Here is a 21,420-nt window from a genome sequence, read left to right as displayed (position 1 = left end):
AATACTTTCACTAACAAAAAGCTGATATGGATTACAGCCTGTGTGCACTGAAGAAAGAGGTAGTTTGCTGTCATGAAGGAGTGAGAGATGGAAAGTTTCATCCCACAGGAGGACAGCCTCACCATTTTGATCCTCTTGAGTGTACCCCCCAAACATGGCTGTGAATGTTGAAATCACATACCACAATAGAAGCTTTCCCTGTAATAACATGTTCAGGTGGGGTGAAGGAAAAATCTGTTGCTGGAGCTTTATACGCTGATGTGACTATACTGTTACTCAACAATAATAATTTCAATATTATTATCATCTGACTGATGAACACTACAGACAAAGGTCAGGTCTTATAAGGATAGCACTGCCATACTGTGCATGTTGTGTTTCAGCAACCAGTTTTATTCCAGGAACTGAAGGAAGTCTCTGCTGGGTGTATGTGTGTATTTCTTGAACACACAAAATATCACAGTGCTTAGTGTGGCACGTCTTGCAAGAGTTGTTGCTTGCAGGGAGGTATTCCGTCAATATTCATGGATATTATAGTCAACACTGGCCCAAAAACGACCACTGATTTAATGTCTCTAATACTTCTGATGTGAAAGGATCAGTCTACTCATAATTATTCGTAGTCATGCAAATACTTAAGAAATGTCCCATAACATGCTTTATGGCAATATTTGTTGAAAATCAACTAACCTGAGTATAACTGAATAGAGTTAACTAATGCAACCACCACAGGTGGATACTGGTGTATCTCAATCTGTTCATTATGGGACAATGTATGAAATACATATATCTATCTCATGTGCCCTGCACTGTAACCTAAGATATGAAACTATGTCGATGTGCAACTGCATAGCTACAACTTGTACAAATTTATGGGTATAAATGTTTGAGAGAGTTACACCTGCAGTCGCATGTGGCACACTAGTTAACTTCCCCTTAGTAAACGTAGCCACATTAAACTTGAACAATAAAAAATTTTAATGGCACAAATAACTACACACACAAATCCAAATAAGTAGCATGAATCTGCAAACTATTTCCACAATTATATATTTTAGTGAAAAGTAGCTTTTTTTTAAGGTTATATGAAAGCTGTGTCATCTTCCAACAACATCCATTCACTCACGTAATTTCAAACAAAAAGTACTCTAACTCTTCTTATAACAATATTTAGAATCATACTTTCTTGATTTATGATTCATTTTGGCCTCAAGTGAACACTAATGTTAGTCTTTTGACAGATGTCTAACGGTGTAGGTTTTGAAAAGAACCATTTTGGACAGGAGTGGAAGGTAACAATTATCGTATCAAATGATTTTCTGTAGAACTTTTTGGTTGGCCAATGCCACCCATATTAGCTTTAAGTGAATGGTAATACAATGGCGTGTGACTAGGGCCTCCCATTGGGTAGACCGCTCACCTGGTGCAAGTCTTTCGATTTGATGTCACTTCAGCGACTTGCGTGTCGATGGGGATGAAATGATGATGATTAGGACAACACAACACCCAGTCCCTGAGTGGAGAAAATCTCTGACCCAGCCAGGAATCGAACACGGGGCCTTAGGATTGACAGTCTGTTGCACTGACCACTCAGCTACCGGGGGCAGAGCAATGGTGATAATGTGAAGATAGTCCTTAGAGTCTCTATGGCATTTACCAGATATATTTCAGCACAAAACGTCTAAAAGTGGTCAGGAACATCATATGATGATGGCAGTAATAACCAGTTACTAATAATGACATTTGTTTTGGTGAGTCATATACCGCATTATAACAATTAATGGCACTTTGTCAAAATACAGTACTATTGTCAATATCTCTCATTCCCTTTGTCATTTGAAATCCGATTGTAACATATCACTGTGGGTTACTTTACTTAATTTCTGTACAGAATCTTCAGAATCAACACAAGCTTATTTTCAGAGATGAGACATTAAAATAGGGCAGTTTCGAGTCAGGATTTAAGCTTCATGAGAGTAGCAGTATTGTAAGTTTGTGAATTCAGAGCTCTGTTCTTACTTGAATAATAATAGTAACGATTTTTGTCTCAGCAAGCGTTACTGAGAGAACAAAATATTATCTGTTATGATTAAAGTAAACCATCCACAAAGAGCGCAGTACCAACAGGAACTGTAGTAGAAATATGTAACTAAGTAGCTGGACAGAATAGTGTAACAACATTACTATAAGGAGAATGACAATTTAAAATCCATGCAATTTCATTCCAAGTCACAACCAAAATATCTCATGAAGTGTGTGAAGACTGGGAGCCCTCAATATTTAAAATCCACTGCAATATTACAGCCCAGATAGCAGCACACTATTATGTTGCAGGAATGATCATGACAGATACATTCTCATTTCGGTAAAAAGCCACACAGCTTAAAGTGTTGCAAAACTCAAAAAAGCCTATCACTTAAAAACAACTGTCTCAAGTTATTAAAAGTATGACAAAACTTAATAAACGAACTACCTTACACCAATAAGAAATCGGTGAGAAATCGGAAACAATGACCAAAAATATACATTATGAAATATAAGACAAAGCATTAGTAAAGATTTCCGAAAACCTCACATTTACTCAGAGAAATTATGGAAAATATACACTATGAAATCATGTTTAAAGCAGATAAAAAGACAACTAAAAATCAAATTGAAACAAAGCAATTAGAAAGAAAGTACATGTGATAAATTAACTTATTACAATAAAAATCATGCATTTGGATTAAATTCATAACCTAGAAATCACACTGAGCTCTTTCAACTGTCCTTGTGTTTCTACAAACAATCAGAATTATAATCTGACACTACATGATGACAGTTTTGCCACTGATGTTTGTACAGTAGTTACATGGTATTTAAAAACAGACAAATAATTAAAAGATTTGATGCATAAAATTAATGTACAGAGCTTTGTAATACAAAAATTTTTCACAATAAATACGGCACTTGAACTGACAATAGTGTATTGACATAAAATTTAACAAAGCAGAAAAATTGAATTACTACACAATTTACCAAAAGGCCTTTTTTGTGAAGATACACTGTTAATCCAAATCACTGAATCCACTTCCGTAGGAGGAGTGTTTGCTACCCAGCATCATTGTGGCTATGTCACATAGTAATGAAACTATACAACCAGAAATGAGTGGTTATCATTCTAGTGACAGTTTGTTAAAAAATGGCATAAATAACTTTGCCAAAGAGCAGATGGTTTTGCCTGGTGCCTGGGTAAGTGCATCTCAGAAGCAGCGAATGTGGTTGGCTGTGCAGATGCTTCCACCATCAGCCTCTATGGAACATTGTTGAAAGATGGTGAAACCACAAGTTGACAAAGGTTGTCGGATGCCCATCCATTATCTAGAACAAGCAAATCAGAACCTAGCTGCTCTGTAAAATGGGATAGATGCTCCTTTGGTACTGATGATATTTATTGTTACAGAATTACACAAGCGGCTGATTTGGTATTTCCTATGGTGATGGCTCAGAGGCAATGTTTGCTTCTATATTTTTCACATGGCGGAATAGGTGTTTCATAGTCACGTGACGATTTTGCGCAGCTATCTTCCGATGGAAGGAAGCAAGAAGGGTCGCGCTAGTGTGTTTTTCGTGGGTGTTCGATGTAGCATGGCATTGAAGTAAGTTATGTTTTTCTTGTGCAAGATCTCTAATCCTGTAGGCATATCAACGAGTAGGTGATTTTTGATGTTGGCTCAAATGGCTCTGAGCACTATGGGACTTAACTGCTGTGGTTATCAGTCCCCAAGAACTACTTAAACCTAACTAACCTAAGGACATCACACACATCCATGCCAGAGGCAAATTCGAACTTGCGACCGTAGCAGTCCCGCAGTTCCAGACTGTAGCGCCTAGAACCAGACTGTAGCGCCTGATGTTGGTGCACCGGTAATGGTGGAAGACAGATTTTGGGTAGCCTGAACAATTAAAGCATGGAGTATTTGCAACAAAAAATCAGAATTGTGTGCTTCATATGTTGTATTTTGTATGTAACTTCTTTGAATGTGAAGCTGCGGAAATGGATTTGTCATATTTTTTTGTGACCTCTCTGTAGCACATGCGAACAATTTTCATAAAACACGTGTGGTCTTCTATCAACATGTGTAGGTCTACAGACCTCAACAATACTTTGAGTGACCTCTATGTAGTGTGTATTAATTTGTGTTTCCTGTGACTGCCCCAATGAGTGAAAGATTTTCCACAAATACTACATTTGTAGGGTCTCTTTCCACTGTGTATTAACTTGTGGGTCTTGAGATTACTCAATACATTAAATAATTTACCACAAGTATCACATTTGTGGGGTCATCTCATGTGTGTATTAAAACGTCGCTGTTGAGATAGCCCGACCGCGTAGACGATTTTCCACACACATCGCATTTGTGTGGTCTCTTTGCTGTGTGTATTAACAGATGAGTCTTGAGACTGACCAACTGAGTAAATGATTTTCCACAGGCATTGCAACTGTGTGGTCTCCGTCCAGTGTGAATTAATACATGGGTCTTGAGATTTCCCGACTGAGCAAATGATTTTCCACAGACATCGCATTTGTGTGGTCTCTGTCCAGTGTGTATTAATTCATGTGTCTTGAGACTACCCCAATGAATAAAAGATTTTCCACAAATACTACATTTGTAGGGTCTCTTTCCACTGTGTATTATCTTCTGGGCCTTGCGATTACTCAATGCATTAAATAATTTACCACAAGTATCACATTTGTGGTGTCTGTGTCCAGTGTGTATTAATTCGTGTGTCTTTAGACTGCTCGACTGAGTAAATGATTTCCCACAGACATAGCAACTATGTGGTCTCCGTCCAGTGTGAATTAATTCATGGGTCTTGAGATGTCCCGACTGAGTAAATGATTTTCCACAGACATCGCATTTGTGTGGTCTCTGTCCAGTGTGTATTAATTCATGTTTCTTGAGATTGCACCTTTCAGTAAACGATTTTGCACACACATCGCATTTGTGTTGTCTCTTGTGTTGTCTCTTTCCTGTGTGTATTACATTGTGGTTCTTGAGCCGGCCCGACTGAGTAAATGATTTTCCACAGACATCGCATTTGTATGGTCTCTGTCCAGTGTGTATTAATTCGTGTTGCTTGAGATTGCACCTTTCAGTAAACGATTTTGCACACACATCGCATTTGTGTGGTCTCTTTCCTGTGTGTCTTAAAATATGGGACTTGAGACTGCTCGAGTGAGTAAATGATTTTCCACAGACACCGCATTTGTGTGGTCTCTGTCCAGTGTGTATTATTTCATGTTTCTTGAGATAGCTCATTACAGCAAACGATTTTCCACAAACATTGCATTTGTGTGGTCTCTGTCCAGTGTGTATTATTTCATGTTTCTTGAGATAGCTCATTACAGCAAACGATTTTCCACAAACATTGCATTCGTGGGGTCTCTCTCCAGTGTGTATTAGGCGATGTTTCTTAAGATTGCCTAACACAGTAAACATTTTACCACAAACATCACATTTGTGATGTCCCTTTGCGCTTAGCACAGTGTGGACATGAGCATGGTCGCTTGTACATGAAATTCCACAGTCATTACATCTTTCGAGTTTCTCTTCAGCTTGTTTCACAGTATGTGTGTTACATATGTCATTAAAGGATTTTTTGAAGGTTTTCCTGGGTACCTTGTATGAAGGGGGCCCTGCAGTCTGTTCCACAATTCCTTCTTGTACACAGTCGAAGGAGATATTGTTTTCATGATCATCACTGCATTCAAGTTTCTCACTGTTGGTAGCAGATAATGCTTGGTCACCCTCCATCATTCTCAAATGTTCTTTCAAGCAGTCATCAGAGGGCAATACCTCACCACATGACTTACACACAAATGCAGGTGCCTGCACACCGTCAATGTGGATGAAGATATGCATTATGAGTCTGTATTTTGAAGGGAAGCTCTGTAGGCAGAAACTACAGTTAAACTTATGGAATTCCTTTCCCCTGATGCTACAACTTAATCTTGTGCCACATAAGCCGTCTTCTTGTGAAGTCTGTATTTTGGTATAGTTGTGAGACACACTGAAATCTGTTGACTTCTCTGCATATATCTCCAGCTTGTCATTGACTACTCCTTGATGTAATGTTTCTTGATATGAAATGTCACAGCTGTCACCAGCACTTTGAATGAACCTGAGGAAGGAGGAAAGAGGTGTGAAATGTTGATTTACACAATACAAAACAATATTTCACCATCCACAAAATCGGGGCCTATAAACCAAAAGATAAAAATGTATGGCCACCACAGATAACTTATTCAGTAAATGTAAGTGATTTAAAATTGTCATGACATTCTACCAGAATGATAGAATTTTCCTAATATGAAACATTTTTATACAGCAAATGATCACAGGAAATTCAATAACAACCAGTCTCATTCAGTGCTGACTAAATTCCCTTATTTTCTAATAGATTCTATTATTAAAAGTCTTGCAGTATTTTTAAAATACTGTTTTACAATCTTTTACACCAAATTATTACATTTATTAGAAATAATATCCTCTAGCTTTTGACATAAAAATATCCACAAAAAGATAAAGGGAAACAAAAAATAAGAGTAATCTATGATTTTAAAATAAAAACCAATCACTCTTTCCATGTGGATTTTTCTTTGATTTGGAGGACTCTTTAGGCTTTCGGTAGAAATTCTTAAAACCACCAATGATCAATTTATTTCTGAAACCAATAAAGCATGGCATTTTATTTTACTCCAAATTGATCACCAACTACCACCAACATCACATTTCTTATTGGCTAGGTGCTATGGCCATCAACCTTGTGACCAACACCTGTACATGTACTGTATAAGAAATAATGTCAGGTCGATAAATGAAGGAACACATACATAGATTTCCAGACTGATGAACAAATGTGAATGACACACACAAATTATTCCAACATTACATGTGTATTGTTAGCAGCACAGATTACGTGTAGCCCTTTCTAATTGACATACTGTCTGGCAGGGAGGATGCCAATGCAGTTACAGCCTCCAATTAGAAATTATCTTTACAACAACTCAATATCTGGTCCCCTGGAGTTCCAAAACATCCTTGACTGAATCAAACGAATGTATCAATGGTGACATCAGCACGAATCATGTACAACAAATCCTACCACAATCTTCTGAGAGCAAGTAATTGCAGTAGGTGCATGGCCCATCCGTGTGATATCTGGGTCCAATCATTCCACCTGCAGCTACCCCATTCCATCACAATGAAAATGGACATCTTTGAGCTTCCCAATGAGGTCATTTGAGTGTGGATATGGCTGTGGGTGGGTAGGAGCATGCACATACTTCTGTGCTATTATTCTATCCTGATTGCTGCTTTTGAATGTTTTGCTTTTTGATGGATATATGGTTTCAAGTAACCAATGACAGTGAGAAATTACTGTTTGCTTTCATCAAAAACTGAAACTTTGCTGCAGAAGATGGCTGTGCAAAGAAACATACTAAGAAATTTTTCTGTCTTGAGTTTGCTCATAGAGGTTAGCCTTAAAAGCTCTGAACAAAATGATCATGATCTCAATTGTGCTGCAGATTGTTGATCGCTGTGTTCTCAGATATACTGCAGATCACATAGTTTGTGATAAGGTTAGGACAAGAGTTTTTTTCAATGCTACAAAACCTGTCATCTGCCACATTTTAGTCATAGGTCACTTAAAATCAGCTGTGTTTGTGTGTGGCCTATAATCAAGCAATGTACCTGGTAGTGGATGTAGTAATATTGTAGTGGCAAGTGGCACACATCAGCTATCAAGTAGTTTTAATCAGACTACAGTAAAAGTTATTTTCTATGTGATTAATAAAAACCTTTGCAGTTAATCACTACATTGCGTAGAACAGTTATACACTGTGCCAAAAATGCCATACACCAGAAAACTTTCTTTAAGAGAAACTCTCAGTAAAATGGGCTTCTGTCTAAAATCTCCAGGCACTAAGTTAATGTAGAATATTATATCCCACTGACTACAGTACTGTATGCTGAATTTTTTTTAAAAAAAACACCTTTTCAGTATGCCCTATGTAGGTATATTACTTACACAGTTGCTTCCACATAGGCCATATTATAAGAGTAGATGCCTGGTGTGCCCATTATCAAAGTGGCTGGAAACACCTCATACTTTCAAAGCTTACAGATGACATAGATGGCAGGCACTGCCTTTCCCCAAACACTCCTATCAACACATATACAAGGAGGACACAGCCACAATTACACACTCTTCCAACATATTATCTGATTAGGGAAAGGCAGCGTATTCCAGCCATTCACATTCTCAGGATGGAGCAATATCCTTCAAATGTACACTGGATGTGAGTGCTCAGTTTCTTGGATTCTACAGACCAGGTATGGCACATGCTGATAGTATTTTTCTTGTCATTTGGCTTACTGTTGGTGAGGGCCACCTTACAGTAATTATTATGCAATGTATCATTTTCCCCTGGGTTCAGTAGAAGAGGCACAATTGCTTTCTCACATAAAGCTGAAATTTTCCTACTAGTTCAGCTGTTATGTAGCACTACTTGAAAATAATAAGTCATATCTAGGTTTCTTGTGGCATTACAGCAACACTGTCTGAGCTACCTCCTTTTCTCCCCTCTGGTGTTTAGGTTTGTTCCTGCCTGATACAGGAGTTTCATGGGCTACCACAACAATAATAAATCCTCCTCATTGCTACTCATATTTTTGTTGACCCAGATCACAAAAGAAACGATGTAGACAGCTGTTTTGTACTAAATATTCACTGTAGACGAACAACATTGGAACTATCACCAAGCTTTGCAGATGGTAAATACTGTGGGTTGACACTTACTTCCACAACAGGGCAAGTGCACCAACAGTGTGGTGAATCTACCTCGCAATAATCATAGCCTGGCAAGATGTAAGCATTTTTTAATATCAGCACATGGTAAAACAATCCTGTTTGCTCTATGTGGTACCCACCTCAGTGACCTCCTTTTGACATGCGTATGTGTGTAGGTTACAATTATAATTAAGCAGGATTAGAGATTAGTTGTGAGAAAACAAATAACTGTGCTGAAGTAAATTCTAGCACTTGTATTTAGAAGACATAGCTCATCTCACAACCCACCAGGAGATGCCAGCATTACACCTGCATATTGCTTACATTAATATCTCCTACAAATGAAATGGCTGGCAAAATTTTAGGATAATATTAGCAATGCTTCTTGCAAAGAGGATCATGGCAAATCAAAATCTATTGTTATCATTGATTAACTCCCCTAAGAATTCATACAGCTAGTGTCTGATCTCAGTCCTCACTTAGCCTCACACACACCAAAAACAAAGGTTGTCCATTCAGCAATCCTTACCCACAGTGGCAACCAGTCAGATACTGTGCCCTGACAGCATGGGAGTATTGAAACATTTACAGAGTGATTCACGTGAAATACTTTGACTGTCTACAAATAAAATGTTTCATTTACTTCAGATGTGCTATCTAACTATGAATGTTCCATTGCAATATAGTAGTAATTAAACCAATGATAAGCTTCTGTGTCATTACTACAATTGATTAGGGAGATGACAATTTTAGGGTTTCCACTGTGGAACTTGGTGGTTCCAACGCAAAACCATCAATGTTTGCATCTAGGGACTGAGTCCACTTGTGATTCATGGGATACTTTGACAGTTGTTATTTCATTTATGTTTTTTTTTTTCCAATGAGAATGGTGGTGGCTTTAGGTTCGAAGTATTTTCTATCTTGTTCTGTTGGGATAGAGTAGAACATCAAATAACACCCCCGTCAGCTGCCACAACCCCCAAGTCACCATCAAATGTGTTCTTGAAGACTTTGCTAGTGAAAGTTCCAACACTGAATATACCAAGATGTCTCATTGGAACAACCTTCCCATAACAAAAGTGAGTGACACGCAGATATCCTAGTCTATTGCTGTACAGTCATGGTTCAAGTTGGTACAACTGTTGCAGCACTTATGTTCCTGATTCATATGCAGCTTTCTGGTATTTCTCATGGAGTTCTTGTCCCTTAAATGACACAGTACAACAAAGCTTGTGATATTTGGGACTTACGGCATCATCTCAAAGCTGATTACATGAGCAGTTGCACATACTGTTAACCCTTATGAACTTGGGTTTAATATTATATCTCTTAACTGCAGCTTACCATTTTAGTTATTCATGATTATCCTCAAGTATGTGTTCCCTCATTTCTACCAGCCAATCCTAATTCCTGTGTAACTTCCAAAAAATTACTTATGATAACCAATAATTTACTGAAGTATGTAGTGAGAATATATGATATTAAGTGTACAATTAAAAATTCTATCAGCATCTCCACGGCACAGTGTCATGATTTCCTAATTTTGTGACTTTTTGGTAATAGCTAAATTATTTCACATGTTTCAGTTGTGTGGCACCCACTTACAATATGAAACATTTATCTTGGCAAAGTGAAGTGACATGCATGCCTTAACAAAACAAACAGACACATAAAGTACATAAAACTGCAATGGAAGGATATCTAGGGAGGGTCCACACACTAACATGTGGTTAATGAAGATGGATGGCAGGTCTTTCTAGTAGTAAAGGTACCAACCACCACCATACCTACCATATGTTAGCTTGCAGAGTATCTATGTAGATGTAAATGCAGAATGGTTTGGATGATTATACAATTTGGTCTTGTACCATTAGCCAACAAGACCTTGCTATGTTAGTACTGTGAACAGCTAAAACAAGGGGAACTACAACTGTTATAACCACATGCTACTCTGCTGTATAGTTTAATGATCATGACATCCAATTGGGTAAAATATTCCAGTAGCAATATAGCCTCCCAACAAGATCTCTGGGAGGGGGCTACACTCGTCGATATCATCAGGTGAAAGAAACAATATCGCTACAAGTGAGAATGTGGAATGTGAAGTCCCTTGATTGATTAGGTGAGTCAGAGAACATGAAATGAGAAATGGATAAGTTGAAGTTTGATATGGTGGGAATTAGTGTGGTGCATGGGAGGAAGAAGAACATTTCTGGTCAGGTGAATACGGAGAAAAGAAGAGTAATGCACCAGTAGAAGTTATTATAAATAAGAATATAGAAATGTAGGTAAACTATAATGAACAGTATTGGTTGACTCAGTTTCATAGCCAAGACAGATAAAAGGCAAAACTATTCACAACTGTACAGGCACATGTAATTACTAGCTCTGTCAATTATAAAGAACTTAAAAGAATGTATCAGCTTGTACCTAGATAAAATTTTGAAGTCCTGCAAGGATTGCCAGCTAGCTTCAAACATTATGACTAAAAATAGTGTATTTCACAAAAAGGAGAATCATAGTATCCTATCACTACTCTCATGTATTCTTGAGTGTAGCAATATGTGGAGATGCCAAATGGAATCATCACATTGGTTCAATTGTAGGTACAGCAGTCAGTCCAGAATTGATTATTTTCCTAAAAATGATTTTGCAACCTCATCAGTCCAGCCTTACTACACAACAGGTCCAGTGGCTACTACAGTTCAAACACCAAAAAGGCATAGCTACAATTTGGGATGAGAACATCTTGTGACAGGAAAAAAGAGCTTTACTGAACACAAAGGAAGATCTGATTGTGCACTACAGACAGTATAGCAGAATATTTCACTATCACAGTTTGTTGTCTTCTGAAGTAGGTAGAGATCTCTCTACCTTGCACAAGATAATTAAGTCCAAGGAGTTATTCATCCCTTGCTCTTACTTCCAGTCAGTATTGTGGTGGTTTACAGAATAAGAATACTAGGAAAAATTATTAACACAAAGTTTAACTGTCCATCCACAGTGTGCCTCTTATGTACCTACTGATATTTGTCCTGTAATTTCCCTCTAATTCTGTGATGGCAATAGTTTCCTCAAATGATCTGAGCACAACTGATCAATATTCATTTTACTGTCATGGCCACATAAATCACTATCAGTTTTGCTCCCAAATCAGCCAAATTTGCAATGTGTGCACTTTTGGGGAATTGTACTGTATTAGATTTCCCATATTCAGACATAGGGGATTCTAGGTGCCCTTGGTAAGTGGCTTCTCACAAATCACAAAAGATGACTCACCAGTTAAGTCTTCATGGCCTTACTAAAGCTGACTACAACTGCTTTATGAAATTTAAGAACATGATGTTGGCCTGTAAACTGTGAATACAACAAGCTTGTTTCCGAATCCACATTGCTGACACAGTAGTCAAAGAGTTGTTCACCCCCAACATTCATTAATCTGAAGGGGCTGAAACTTGACTCCAGGTTTTGGATATATAACCACTCACCCTATCCTCTTACTTATTCTACATGGTAGGACATTAGCCTGTACCCAGCACATTGAATTTGTATGACTTCCATGTCATATTCAATTAGAATAGTTAGCACTATACAGCTGCTGACACCTCACCTGCACTTTTGTATAAAAGTACACTCTTTTATTAAAGAACAGACACACAAACCAGCTGTTTTATAGAATGTGTTACTAACATAACTGCTTTGTAATATTTTTACTTATGAATAATAATGAACCATCATGTATATTTCAAACATCATGCTTAACATGAATTCACTTAAGATGATCACTTCGTTAACACCAGCAGAATATCAGTACTGGCAGTGATGTGCATGATATTATACAATGTTTTACTGGTTAACAAATTTCATTCAGCATGAATTACAAACTGTGTTTTAGTCTGTAGCATCATTACATTTTTCATTAAACCTGAACTGTCAATGTTTTTCTTTTTTCCTAATGTTTCTCTAGCTGACCTTTGTGCATAATATTGTTGAGCAATCATCATCAACAAGGAAAACAAATGTGACACAAACAGCGTGAAAAACTAGATTCTATCAACAAGTGCAATTCCATGTTGAGATGTGCTTTTATATTCTTTAAATAGAGCCAGTAGTAGTAACACTGAGTTCCAAGAAGTGAAAGGGTTGTCATGCAGTAGGAAGCACAAAGCACAGATAAGCAAGTGAAACTAAAAATTCTGCAGGAAGCAGAATATCGTGTATTGAAAAACAGCACAATTGGAAGAAGGTTTAGACTCAGCAAATCTACATTATCCACACTACTTAAATGAAATGTTCTTAATTCTGCTGCTCTGTGTTCCAGGTGCATACTGAAGTGACTTCACAGTGTTATATATGAAGATGCTGAACTTTTACTTTTACAGTGCTTCAGCTAAATGTGCACCTCCAATGTGCCTATAAGTGGAAATATAATTGAGTGAACAACAAATGAGACTGCAGAAAATTTAGACATTCAAAACAGACTTCAATTGTTTTGTTTGTTGGCTGTATAAGTTCCAAAATAGAGGCCTAATTTCATGCTCAGTGCTAGGCAATGAAATGAATGAAGTTTATGAAGAAGGGCAAGCATGAATTTGACCAAGTGAGAGAAAACTTTGCTGTATCTTACGCCAGCAATGTGGACAAAACTAGTATTTCTTTACAACTTCTGCCAAGTCAAACCCATAAAACAAAAGGTGACATGTGGCATTGTGGGGCCAGCAGTAAACAACATTCTTGGGTGATGAGTGAATCTGAGAAACTGATATGTTTTAAGAACATAAAATTAATGCTTCACCTTGCATCTACTCTCATTATTGGAAAGCTTGGATTGACAGTTAATCATAAATGGCTTTTTTGTTCTGTTTGTGCAGTTATTGCAAACCACTGTTATAAATGGGACTGATGTACCTTGTAATATTTTAAAGCATCTTTTTAATCTTCTGCAATAACAGAATAGTATATATATAGTAGTGTTTTCTCTGATAACATGCATAATGTTGCTGTAGTCAGTATATACTGTATGTATATACTGCAAATGGTTAATATATAGAAAAAAATAGAACTCCAAAAACCAAACTTTTTGAAAATAACTTATGGTATTTTGGTCCCTAGGGATTATTGTTTGTTTTCCTTTCACATGGAGTAACTAAAAATTTATACTGCTCAAAAAATTCTGCAGTGAAGAATAAAAACGTACCTTAAACTATCAGATGCATTTCTTATTGAGGCTGCCACCTGAAATAGTACAAAGAATTACTGGTTATTTAAAACTGATGAAACAGTAAATAAATAAAATTGTATTAACACCCACTAACATCTGAATGTTCCAAACAATACTTGGAAATAGTATTACCAAAGAGACACGACATAAATGTAGCAGTTATTGAAGAAAATTATAGGTAAAAATTAACGCTTCATTTCAGCACTTTGTTTTTAGCTGTGTAAGTAACTATAGAAACATTGATTTATTGGAAAACAAATTTCCTACTTGATATTTCAAACTTAAATGCCTGAAATACCTTTCACCTCTCAGGCACATACAGCTAGGCAAAGTACCGGAGAAAAATGTAAAAACTCGTCCGATTTTTATTGATGAAACTGGCAAAGGAAAGAACTGAAAAAATATCTATCTGAACTGCTTTTAAATGTATTTTTTTCACAACTGCAGCATTCAATACTATGCCATTCTCTTGAGATAGCTCACTGCATGGAACATCAAAGTCGTTAAATGTCACATCAGTTTCATCCACGGAAGAAATTCGGGAGTACAGCTTGACATGAAAGCGATAGGAATTATTACATGAAGTGGTTTTATTTTATACTCATACAAATGACAAAGATTTGTGTAGTATCATAAATATGAAATAAACAACATGGTCAACATGAGGACAGTGTTCTCTCCAAATGAATGAATGTGCTTTCATACATTTCACAGCAGGGGAGGGATTAATACAACTGCAGATAAATTCAGATGGCCAATTATAAAGAGCCAGTATACAATGAATAAATATGAAGAAGCCATCAGAATGTAGACAGCAAGCACTAAAACAAGTTTGTTACTGGAGCCTAGCAGAAAACCTTTAACACCAAGGATAATCCAGAAATTCAGTCAGCAAACCCGAAGATGATAGCCTAATGAGAAACGTGTCAGATTAAACAAACTATTTCACAGTAACATGAAAGACTGAGTCATCTCAGACAGTAAGTTGAATTAAGGTAATTATATGAAATAATTGATTTTTAAAAAATAACTGCATTGAAAATGAGTAATAACAAAGACAAGGATAAAGTATTGTGAATTGGAAAAAGAAACCATTTCTTGGTGGTGGTCATGATTTGTTATTCAAATTATGTAATTTAATGAAGCAACACTTTCATGTTATTAATGAGGAATATAATCAGTACAGCAAGGAACTTCACAACACATGAAATTTTGACATAAATAGAAATAACAAAAGGTTTCAAGATAGATGCAAAGGAAACTATCCAGAGAAAAAAAAATCATTTTTCACCAGGATGGAGCATCACCACACTGGCACCTGAATGAAAGAGCACTTCTAAAAAATAAGCTGCCTTATTTATGTATCAACCATAAGGGGCATACACATCTCACATTCACCTGCCCACCTTGAATTTTGTCTGATCTCACAGTATGTCATTTTTTGTCGGGGTTTGTGGAAGGCTCCATCTATTTGCCTTGCCATGCAGTAACTTAAGGTTCACTAAATAAAAAAAAACAACTTTGAGCACAAGAACTCCAAATGTGTTTCAATAAGTATGGAACTAGTCTATTGCCTCAGTGATTGTTGTGTGTCCAGTTGAAGGAATAGTGAACTTTTGTCGAAAGTGAATGAAAACACTGAACTTAAACCAAATTGTAAAAAGTACCCTATTACACATGCATGCATATTGAAGATGTGCTCCTGATAAATTGAATGGTTCCCTGCAAATAAAAGCTTTATAGCTATACATCTGAACATTAAGTTATCCTACATTTGTATCTTTATTCGTGTCCAGGATATAACCTTTTTGGAACCTACACACGATATGGTTCCACAGCTATCACTTCCCTTTCAGTAAAATAGGGTAATCTTACTCTGTTTTCTTGTGCTGAATTTATTTCTTAATTTTTTTATTTCATTTATAAATTTAATTTCTCTTTCAGTGTGAAATCACACTGTAGCCTATATCCTGGTCAGAGAGAGGGTGGGAAGGTTAGTTAGTTAGTTAGTTATTCATTCATTCACTCATTCTTGGATCTACACATTGTATTTCACAAATCATATTGTCTAGAGGGTTGCAGACTGTAACACATAGCATATTAAAAAGCAGAAGCTGCTACTGCAGATTACTTCTGTGAAGTCTACTGACAATCAGATACCTATGACTATTGCTAATCTCCTCACACTGATAATTATGGGAGATGTTTCCACATGACATTATTATCATTATTACTATTTCATACATTAACTTTTAGGAGATAGTGTCTAAATTTAAAATTTTCTTCCTATTCCTACATCCTTCCCAATTTCTTTACATACACAATGTGGATACTTTTGATCAGACACCCCGAAAAATATCAGTTTTTCATATGAGGTGCATTGTGCTGTTACCTACTGCCAGGTACTCCATATCAGTGAACTCGGTAGTCATCAGACATCATGAGAGAGCAGAATGGGGCACTCTGCGGAACCCACAGACTTCAAACTTGGTCAGGTGATTGGGTATCACTTTAGCCAGATTACCACACTACTAAACGTACTTAGGTCCACTGTTTCTGATGTGATAGTGAAGTGGAAACGTGGAGGGACACATACAGCACACAAAAGTACAGGCTGATCTCGTTTGTTGACTTACAGAAACTGCTGGCAGTTGAAGGGGCTGTAATGTGTAACAGGCAGACATCTATACAGACCATCACACAGGAATTCCAGACTTCATCTTTATTCACTGCAGGTATTATGATTGTTAGGTGGGAGGTGAGAAAACCTATATTTCACCGTCGAGCACCTGCTCATAAGCCACACATGACGCAGGTAAATTCCAAACGATGCCTCGCCTGGTATAAGGAGCGAAAACATTGCACAATTGGACAGTGGAAAATTGTTTTGTGGAATGAAGAATCACAGTACACGATGTGGTGACCTAAAGGCAGGATGTGGGTATGGCAAATACCTGGTGAACATCATCTGCCAGTGTATGTAGTGCCAACAGTAAAATTCGGAGGTGGTCCTGGTGTTATGGTGTCAATGTTTTTCATGGAGGGGGTTTGCACCCCTTGTTGTTTTGTGTGGCGCTATCACAGCACAGGCCTACATTGATGTTTTAAGCACCTTCTTGCTTCCCACTGTTGAAGACCAATTTGGGGATGGCAACTGCAGCTGTCAACACAATTGAGCACCTGCTCATAATGCACGGCCAATGGCGGAATGAAGAATCACAGTACACGATGTGGTGAGCTAATGGCAGGATGTGGGTATGGCAAATACCTGGTGAACATCATCTGCCAGTGTATGTAGTGCCAACAGTAAAATTCGGAGGTGGTCCTGGTGTTATGGTGTCAATGTTTTTCATGGAGGGGGTTTGCACCCCTTGTTGTTTTGTGTGGCGCTATCACAGCACAGGCCTACATTGATGTTTTAAGCACCTTCTTGCTTCCCACTGTTGAAGACCAATTTGGGGATGGCAACTGCAGCTGTCAACACAATCGAGCACCTGCTCATAATGCACGGCCAATGGCGGAGTGGTTACACGACAATAACATCCCTGTAATGGACTGGCCTGCACAGAGACCTGACCTGAATCCTTTAGAATACCTCTGGGATGTTTTGGAATGCTGACTTCATGCCAGGCATCACCAACTGACATCGATACCTCACCTCAGTGCAACACCTGTTAAGAATTGGCTGCCATTCCCCAAGAAACATTCCAGCACCTTGTTGAACGTATGCATGCGAGAATGAAACCTGTCATCATGGATAAGGATGGGCCAACACCATATTCAATTCCAGCATTACTGATGGAGGGCGCCACGAATTTTTAAGCCATTTTTCAGGCAGCTGTCTGGATACTTTTGATCACGTAGTGTGGTCTCTCTTGTGGTCTTCCAAATATTTATATCCATTTCTGTTTTCCATGTGTTGCTGTTTAAGTGTGTTTCATGGTCTTTCTTGACTCTTTTTCGATTTATTATGTTATCTTGTGAGAGTCCACCTTCTTCTGTACCTACGACCAATTTTGAATTGCTTTTGCTAGTGCTTGCTACCTCAAAGATCTGCCTTGTGAGCCTGTCGACGGTCATCCTGTGATGCATCCACAAAATTTTGACACTTTATCTAAAGCTGCCGGTTATTGTTTCTGTCTGTCTATAAATCTCTCTAAAGGGACTCCATATCCAAATTCGTTCACAGAAAACTGGTCCAAATATTTTCCTGAGAATTTTTCTTTCCTTCTTATCATTTAGTCATTTATGTTTGACCATGAATCGCAGTACTTTCTAAAGCAAAGAGATATTCCAGTAGTAGTTCTAAAATAGATTTTTTGTTTATAATGACTCCATATCAGCCGACAAGCTTTTGAGCCAGAAACTCCTGAAGTTAGGTTTGACAATAAGCGAGGATCTCACTTTTGAAAGACTGAAGTTTTGGACAGTGTGATCCCAAGACTTCAGCTGTAAAACTTGTGGACAAACGATGGCAGGATAATGGTGAAGAACTAAAATAGGAATGATCAGTCCGCAATGCAGATGAGCTGGAGTGTCTGGACGTCAGAAGCTAAAAAATTTGTCAACTCTTATTGCCACTAATTTTTTGTGTTTACTTTCAGGTCTTTATTTTGCAAAGAAACAATTTGTTTGATAATTTATCAACATATAAACAATTTGTTTTACTAATATTATATTTACAACAGTTTCCCCTCTTATTATTATCTGTTTGTCTAGGATTAGTTTTAGTACTAATTTTCTGCTCAATTCTCATAACTCCAATACCAATACTATTCATTAATTCACTATTACTTCAATATGCTCACAAGGCTCTGATTCAGATGATAATTTACAGTCTTATTTCTACTTTAATAATTTATCATCATATTACTGTGGTTACTCATCATTAGGACCAATAATAAGACAGCACTCTGTCATTCCATTTATCTTACTTTCGGAGTTGTTGTGCATAGATTATTCTAGCTCTGTTCAGGAACTTTCTCTTCCTGTCTTCAGTTGACCATTCACTGACCAGTGCAAAGCATGGTGGCCTTGGCCACAAAACCTCCCTCCTCCTGGAGATATCTCTCACTTTCACTTCAAGGAACCTTGCTCCCCTACCATAATGCACTCTGGTATGCTTTGTTCTCATAACCTCACTGGCCTAAAGTCACTACTATCTAGTATCTTCACGAGCCTTGTAGCCAAATGCACTAAACTTCATACTGCACACGCAAATGTTCGATCTCTGCCACCTCATCATAACAAAGTCTGTCACATATTTCAAGACACGGACCTACATCTGACACTTCCGTCAGAGACGTGGCTCCAACCAACTATGTCCACAAGTTCTGTAAATCGAGAAGACCACATCTTTTTAAGACAACAGATGTAACTGACAACTGGGTGGATTAGGGGCATACACATGCTCTGATTTATCACATAATGTACTTACACACATCCAACAATCATGAAGATAGACAAGAGGAATATGTTCATAGAGATCACATCCCTTAACAGAAAGTCGCCACTGTGTGTCCTCTACAAACGTCCTGAAATACCCAGGTTTGGCTGTTTTTAACTTGCTCTTTGAACTGACATGGAAGCATATAATTACGCTCCACCCAGATCTTCCTGTTTTCTCAAAATTCTTAGATGGTGAAGGCTTCTTAAATTTGCTTTCCATGGAACTCACTATAGCTTGTACATTTATAAATCCTTTTTATTCCTGCCACTATTATTGTTGTCATTACTACTGTTACCACCACCACATTAGTGGCAACAGCTGTAATACTACTAGTACTGTCATTATTAACTTTATTAGTTCATAGTCAGTGTTACTTACACTGCCACTTCAGACACTCATATCATTTCAATGCTATTTGTCATATTAAAATTGTTGTTTCTTAGGTAATTATGATGTATGTGGGAAACCCTGGTCCAATGCAAAAGAGACCTGATGGCCCTTGTCAGAATAGGATAAATAAATAAATGTCTTGGTGATTGGATGATCTCTCCTGGATATTTAATGTATGTATCTTGTGATACTTCCTCATACCAAGTTATAATGGAGAGATTATCTGTAGGCTTCCTGTCCATTACTGAGTTTTCTCACAGATGATTTGTAGACTAGTTTTCTTTGACATTTTATGAAGCTTCTCCAGGACAAGTTTGGCTTCTATACAGTATCTTAGAATAGAGAGTGTCTACAGAAGCCATACACCTCATGTTAATGCTCTGCTCTTTTTTAATTTCGATTTGGATTCCCTTATCTCCTTCCCATATGTCTTCATAACTTTTTCAGAATTATATTAAGTTGGAGTGGATCGTGGATCTCTGGCTGCACACTGTTGTGCATTTCAAATGATTCTGAAATTTCTCCTATCAGTTTAATGTCTAGTGTTGTACCCATTTATGTCTATTGGGTAACTGCCACTGTTTTCCTGTCAATTTTGAATTCCTCTGACATACTGAATCAAGTCTTTTTCCGTCAAATCATAAGCCTTTCTGACACTTGGCATAACTTGCCACAGTATTTACACATCGTCATCTTTGCAAAATTGACTTTGGTTCCCATATCTGTTCTCTACACGATTGCATTTGCAAAATCGTGCCTTATACTCTCCTATTAATAGGCCTACTTGTTCGTCCAGTTGCCTTCACAGGGCTTTTTAAGGAATCTTGGACATAACTGGATGCAGTGAAATTCTCTGTAATTATTCAGACTGGTTTTATCTCATTTTTATAAAGAGGATCAATTAATGCACATTTCCACTCTTCAGTAATTTTTTCACTTTTACAAATGTTTAACATAATTCTGCCAGTTGCTTGTGTGAGATTACTGTTGCTCAGTATCCATATCTCCATACTTCTAATATGAGTTTCTGTCTTCTGCACATGACTCGTTATTTTGAAAAGTACTGATTTCTTTCAGTTCCTCAACAGATGATTTTCAATCAGAATTGTTTTGCTTCCAAAACTAATTGTTCTTTCAGAGGCACACAGTCGAGAACTGAGTGAAAGTAATAGACAAAACCTCTTATTTTTATGTTAGTTTCAAGTGACCCAGTTTACACTTTTTTATAGCCTTGAACATTCTTTTGTATACTTTTAAGAATTCCTGCCATTTTCTGATGTTTGTTACCATTTAAAGTTTCCAATGCTCGTTCCCCTGCATCTACTAAACCTTGATCATAGGCAATGTTCCACTACCTGTGTTCTCTCTTCCTTTGTGGTTAGCACAATCTCATAATGGATGCAAGTTTGTTACAATTCATGGTATATGAATGAATAATTTGTTGAAAAATGGATTAATGATGAGTGATTTATTCATGTGTGTTTCTTTCCTGACAGGTTGAAATCTAATCTTTATAAGCAAG

The 21,420-nt window shown here is 37.4% G+C and overlaps 1 protein-coding gene across 1 annotated transcript in view; it reads right to left on the bottom strand.

The window, feature by feature from the left end:
- The window catches only part of LOC124553232 (zinc finger protein 708-like), a 121,342-nt gene that overhangs the window by 49,357 nt on the left and 50,565 nt on the right, over positions 1 to 21,420 (bottom strand). The window contains exons 8-9 of the mRNA XM_047127122.1: positions 14,036 to 14,073; positions 4,721 to 6,165 (exon numbers count right to left, since the gene is read on the bottom strand). Of these exons, the coding sequence (XP_046983078.1) occupies positions 4,721 to 6,165; positions 14,036 to 14,073 (1,483 nt within the window). The remainder of the gene's footprint in view (positions 1 to 4,720; positions 6,166 to 14,035; positions 14,074 to 21,420) is intronic.

Source organism: Schistocerca americana, chromosome 11, assembly GCF_021461395.2.
Source record: "Schistocerca americana isolate TAMUIC-IGC-003095 chromosome 11, iqSchAmer2.1, whole genome shotgun sequence".
Taxonomy (NCBI): domain Eukaryota; kingdom Metazoa; phylum Arthropoda; class Insecta; order Orthoptera; family Acrididae; genus Schistocerca; species Schistocerca americana.
This window is presented reverse-complemented; position numbering and strand designations above follow the sequence as displayed.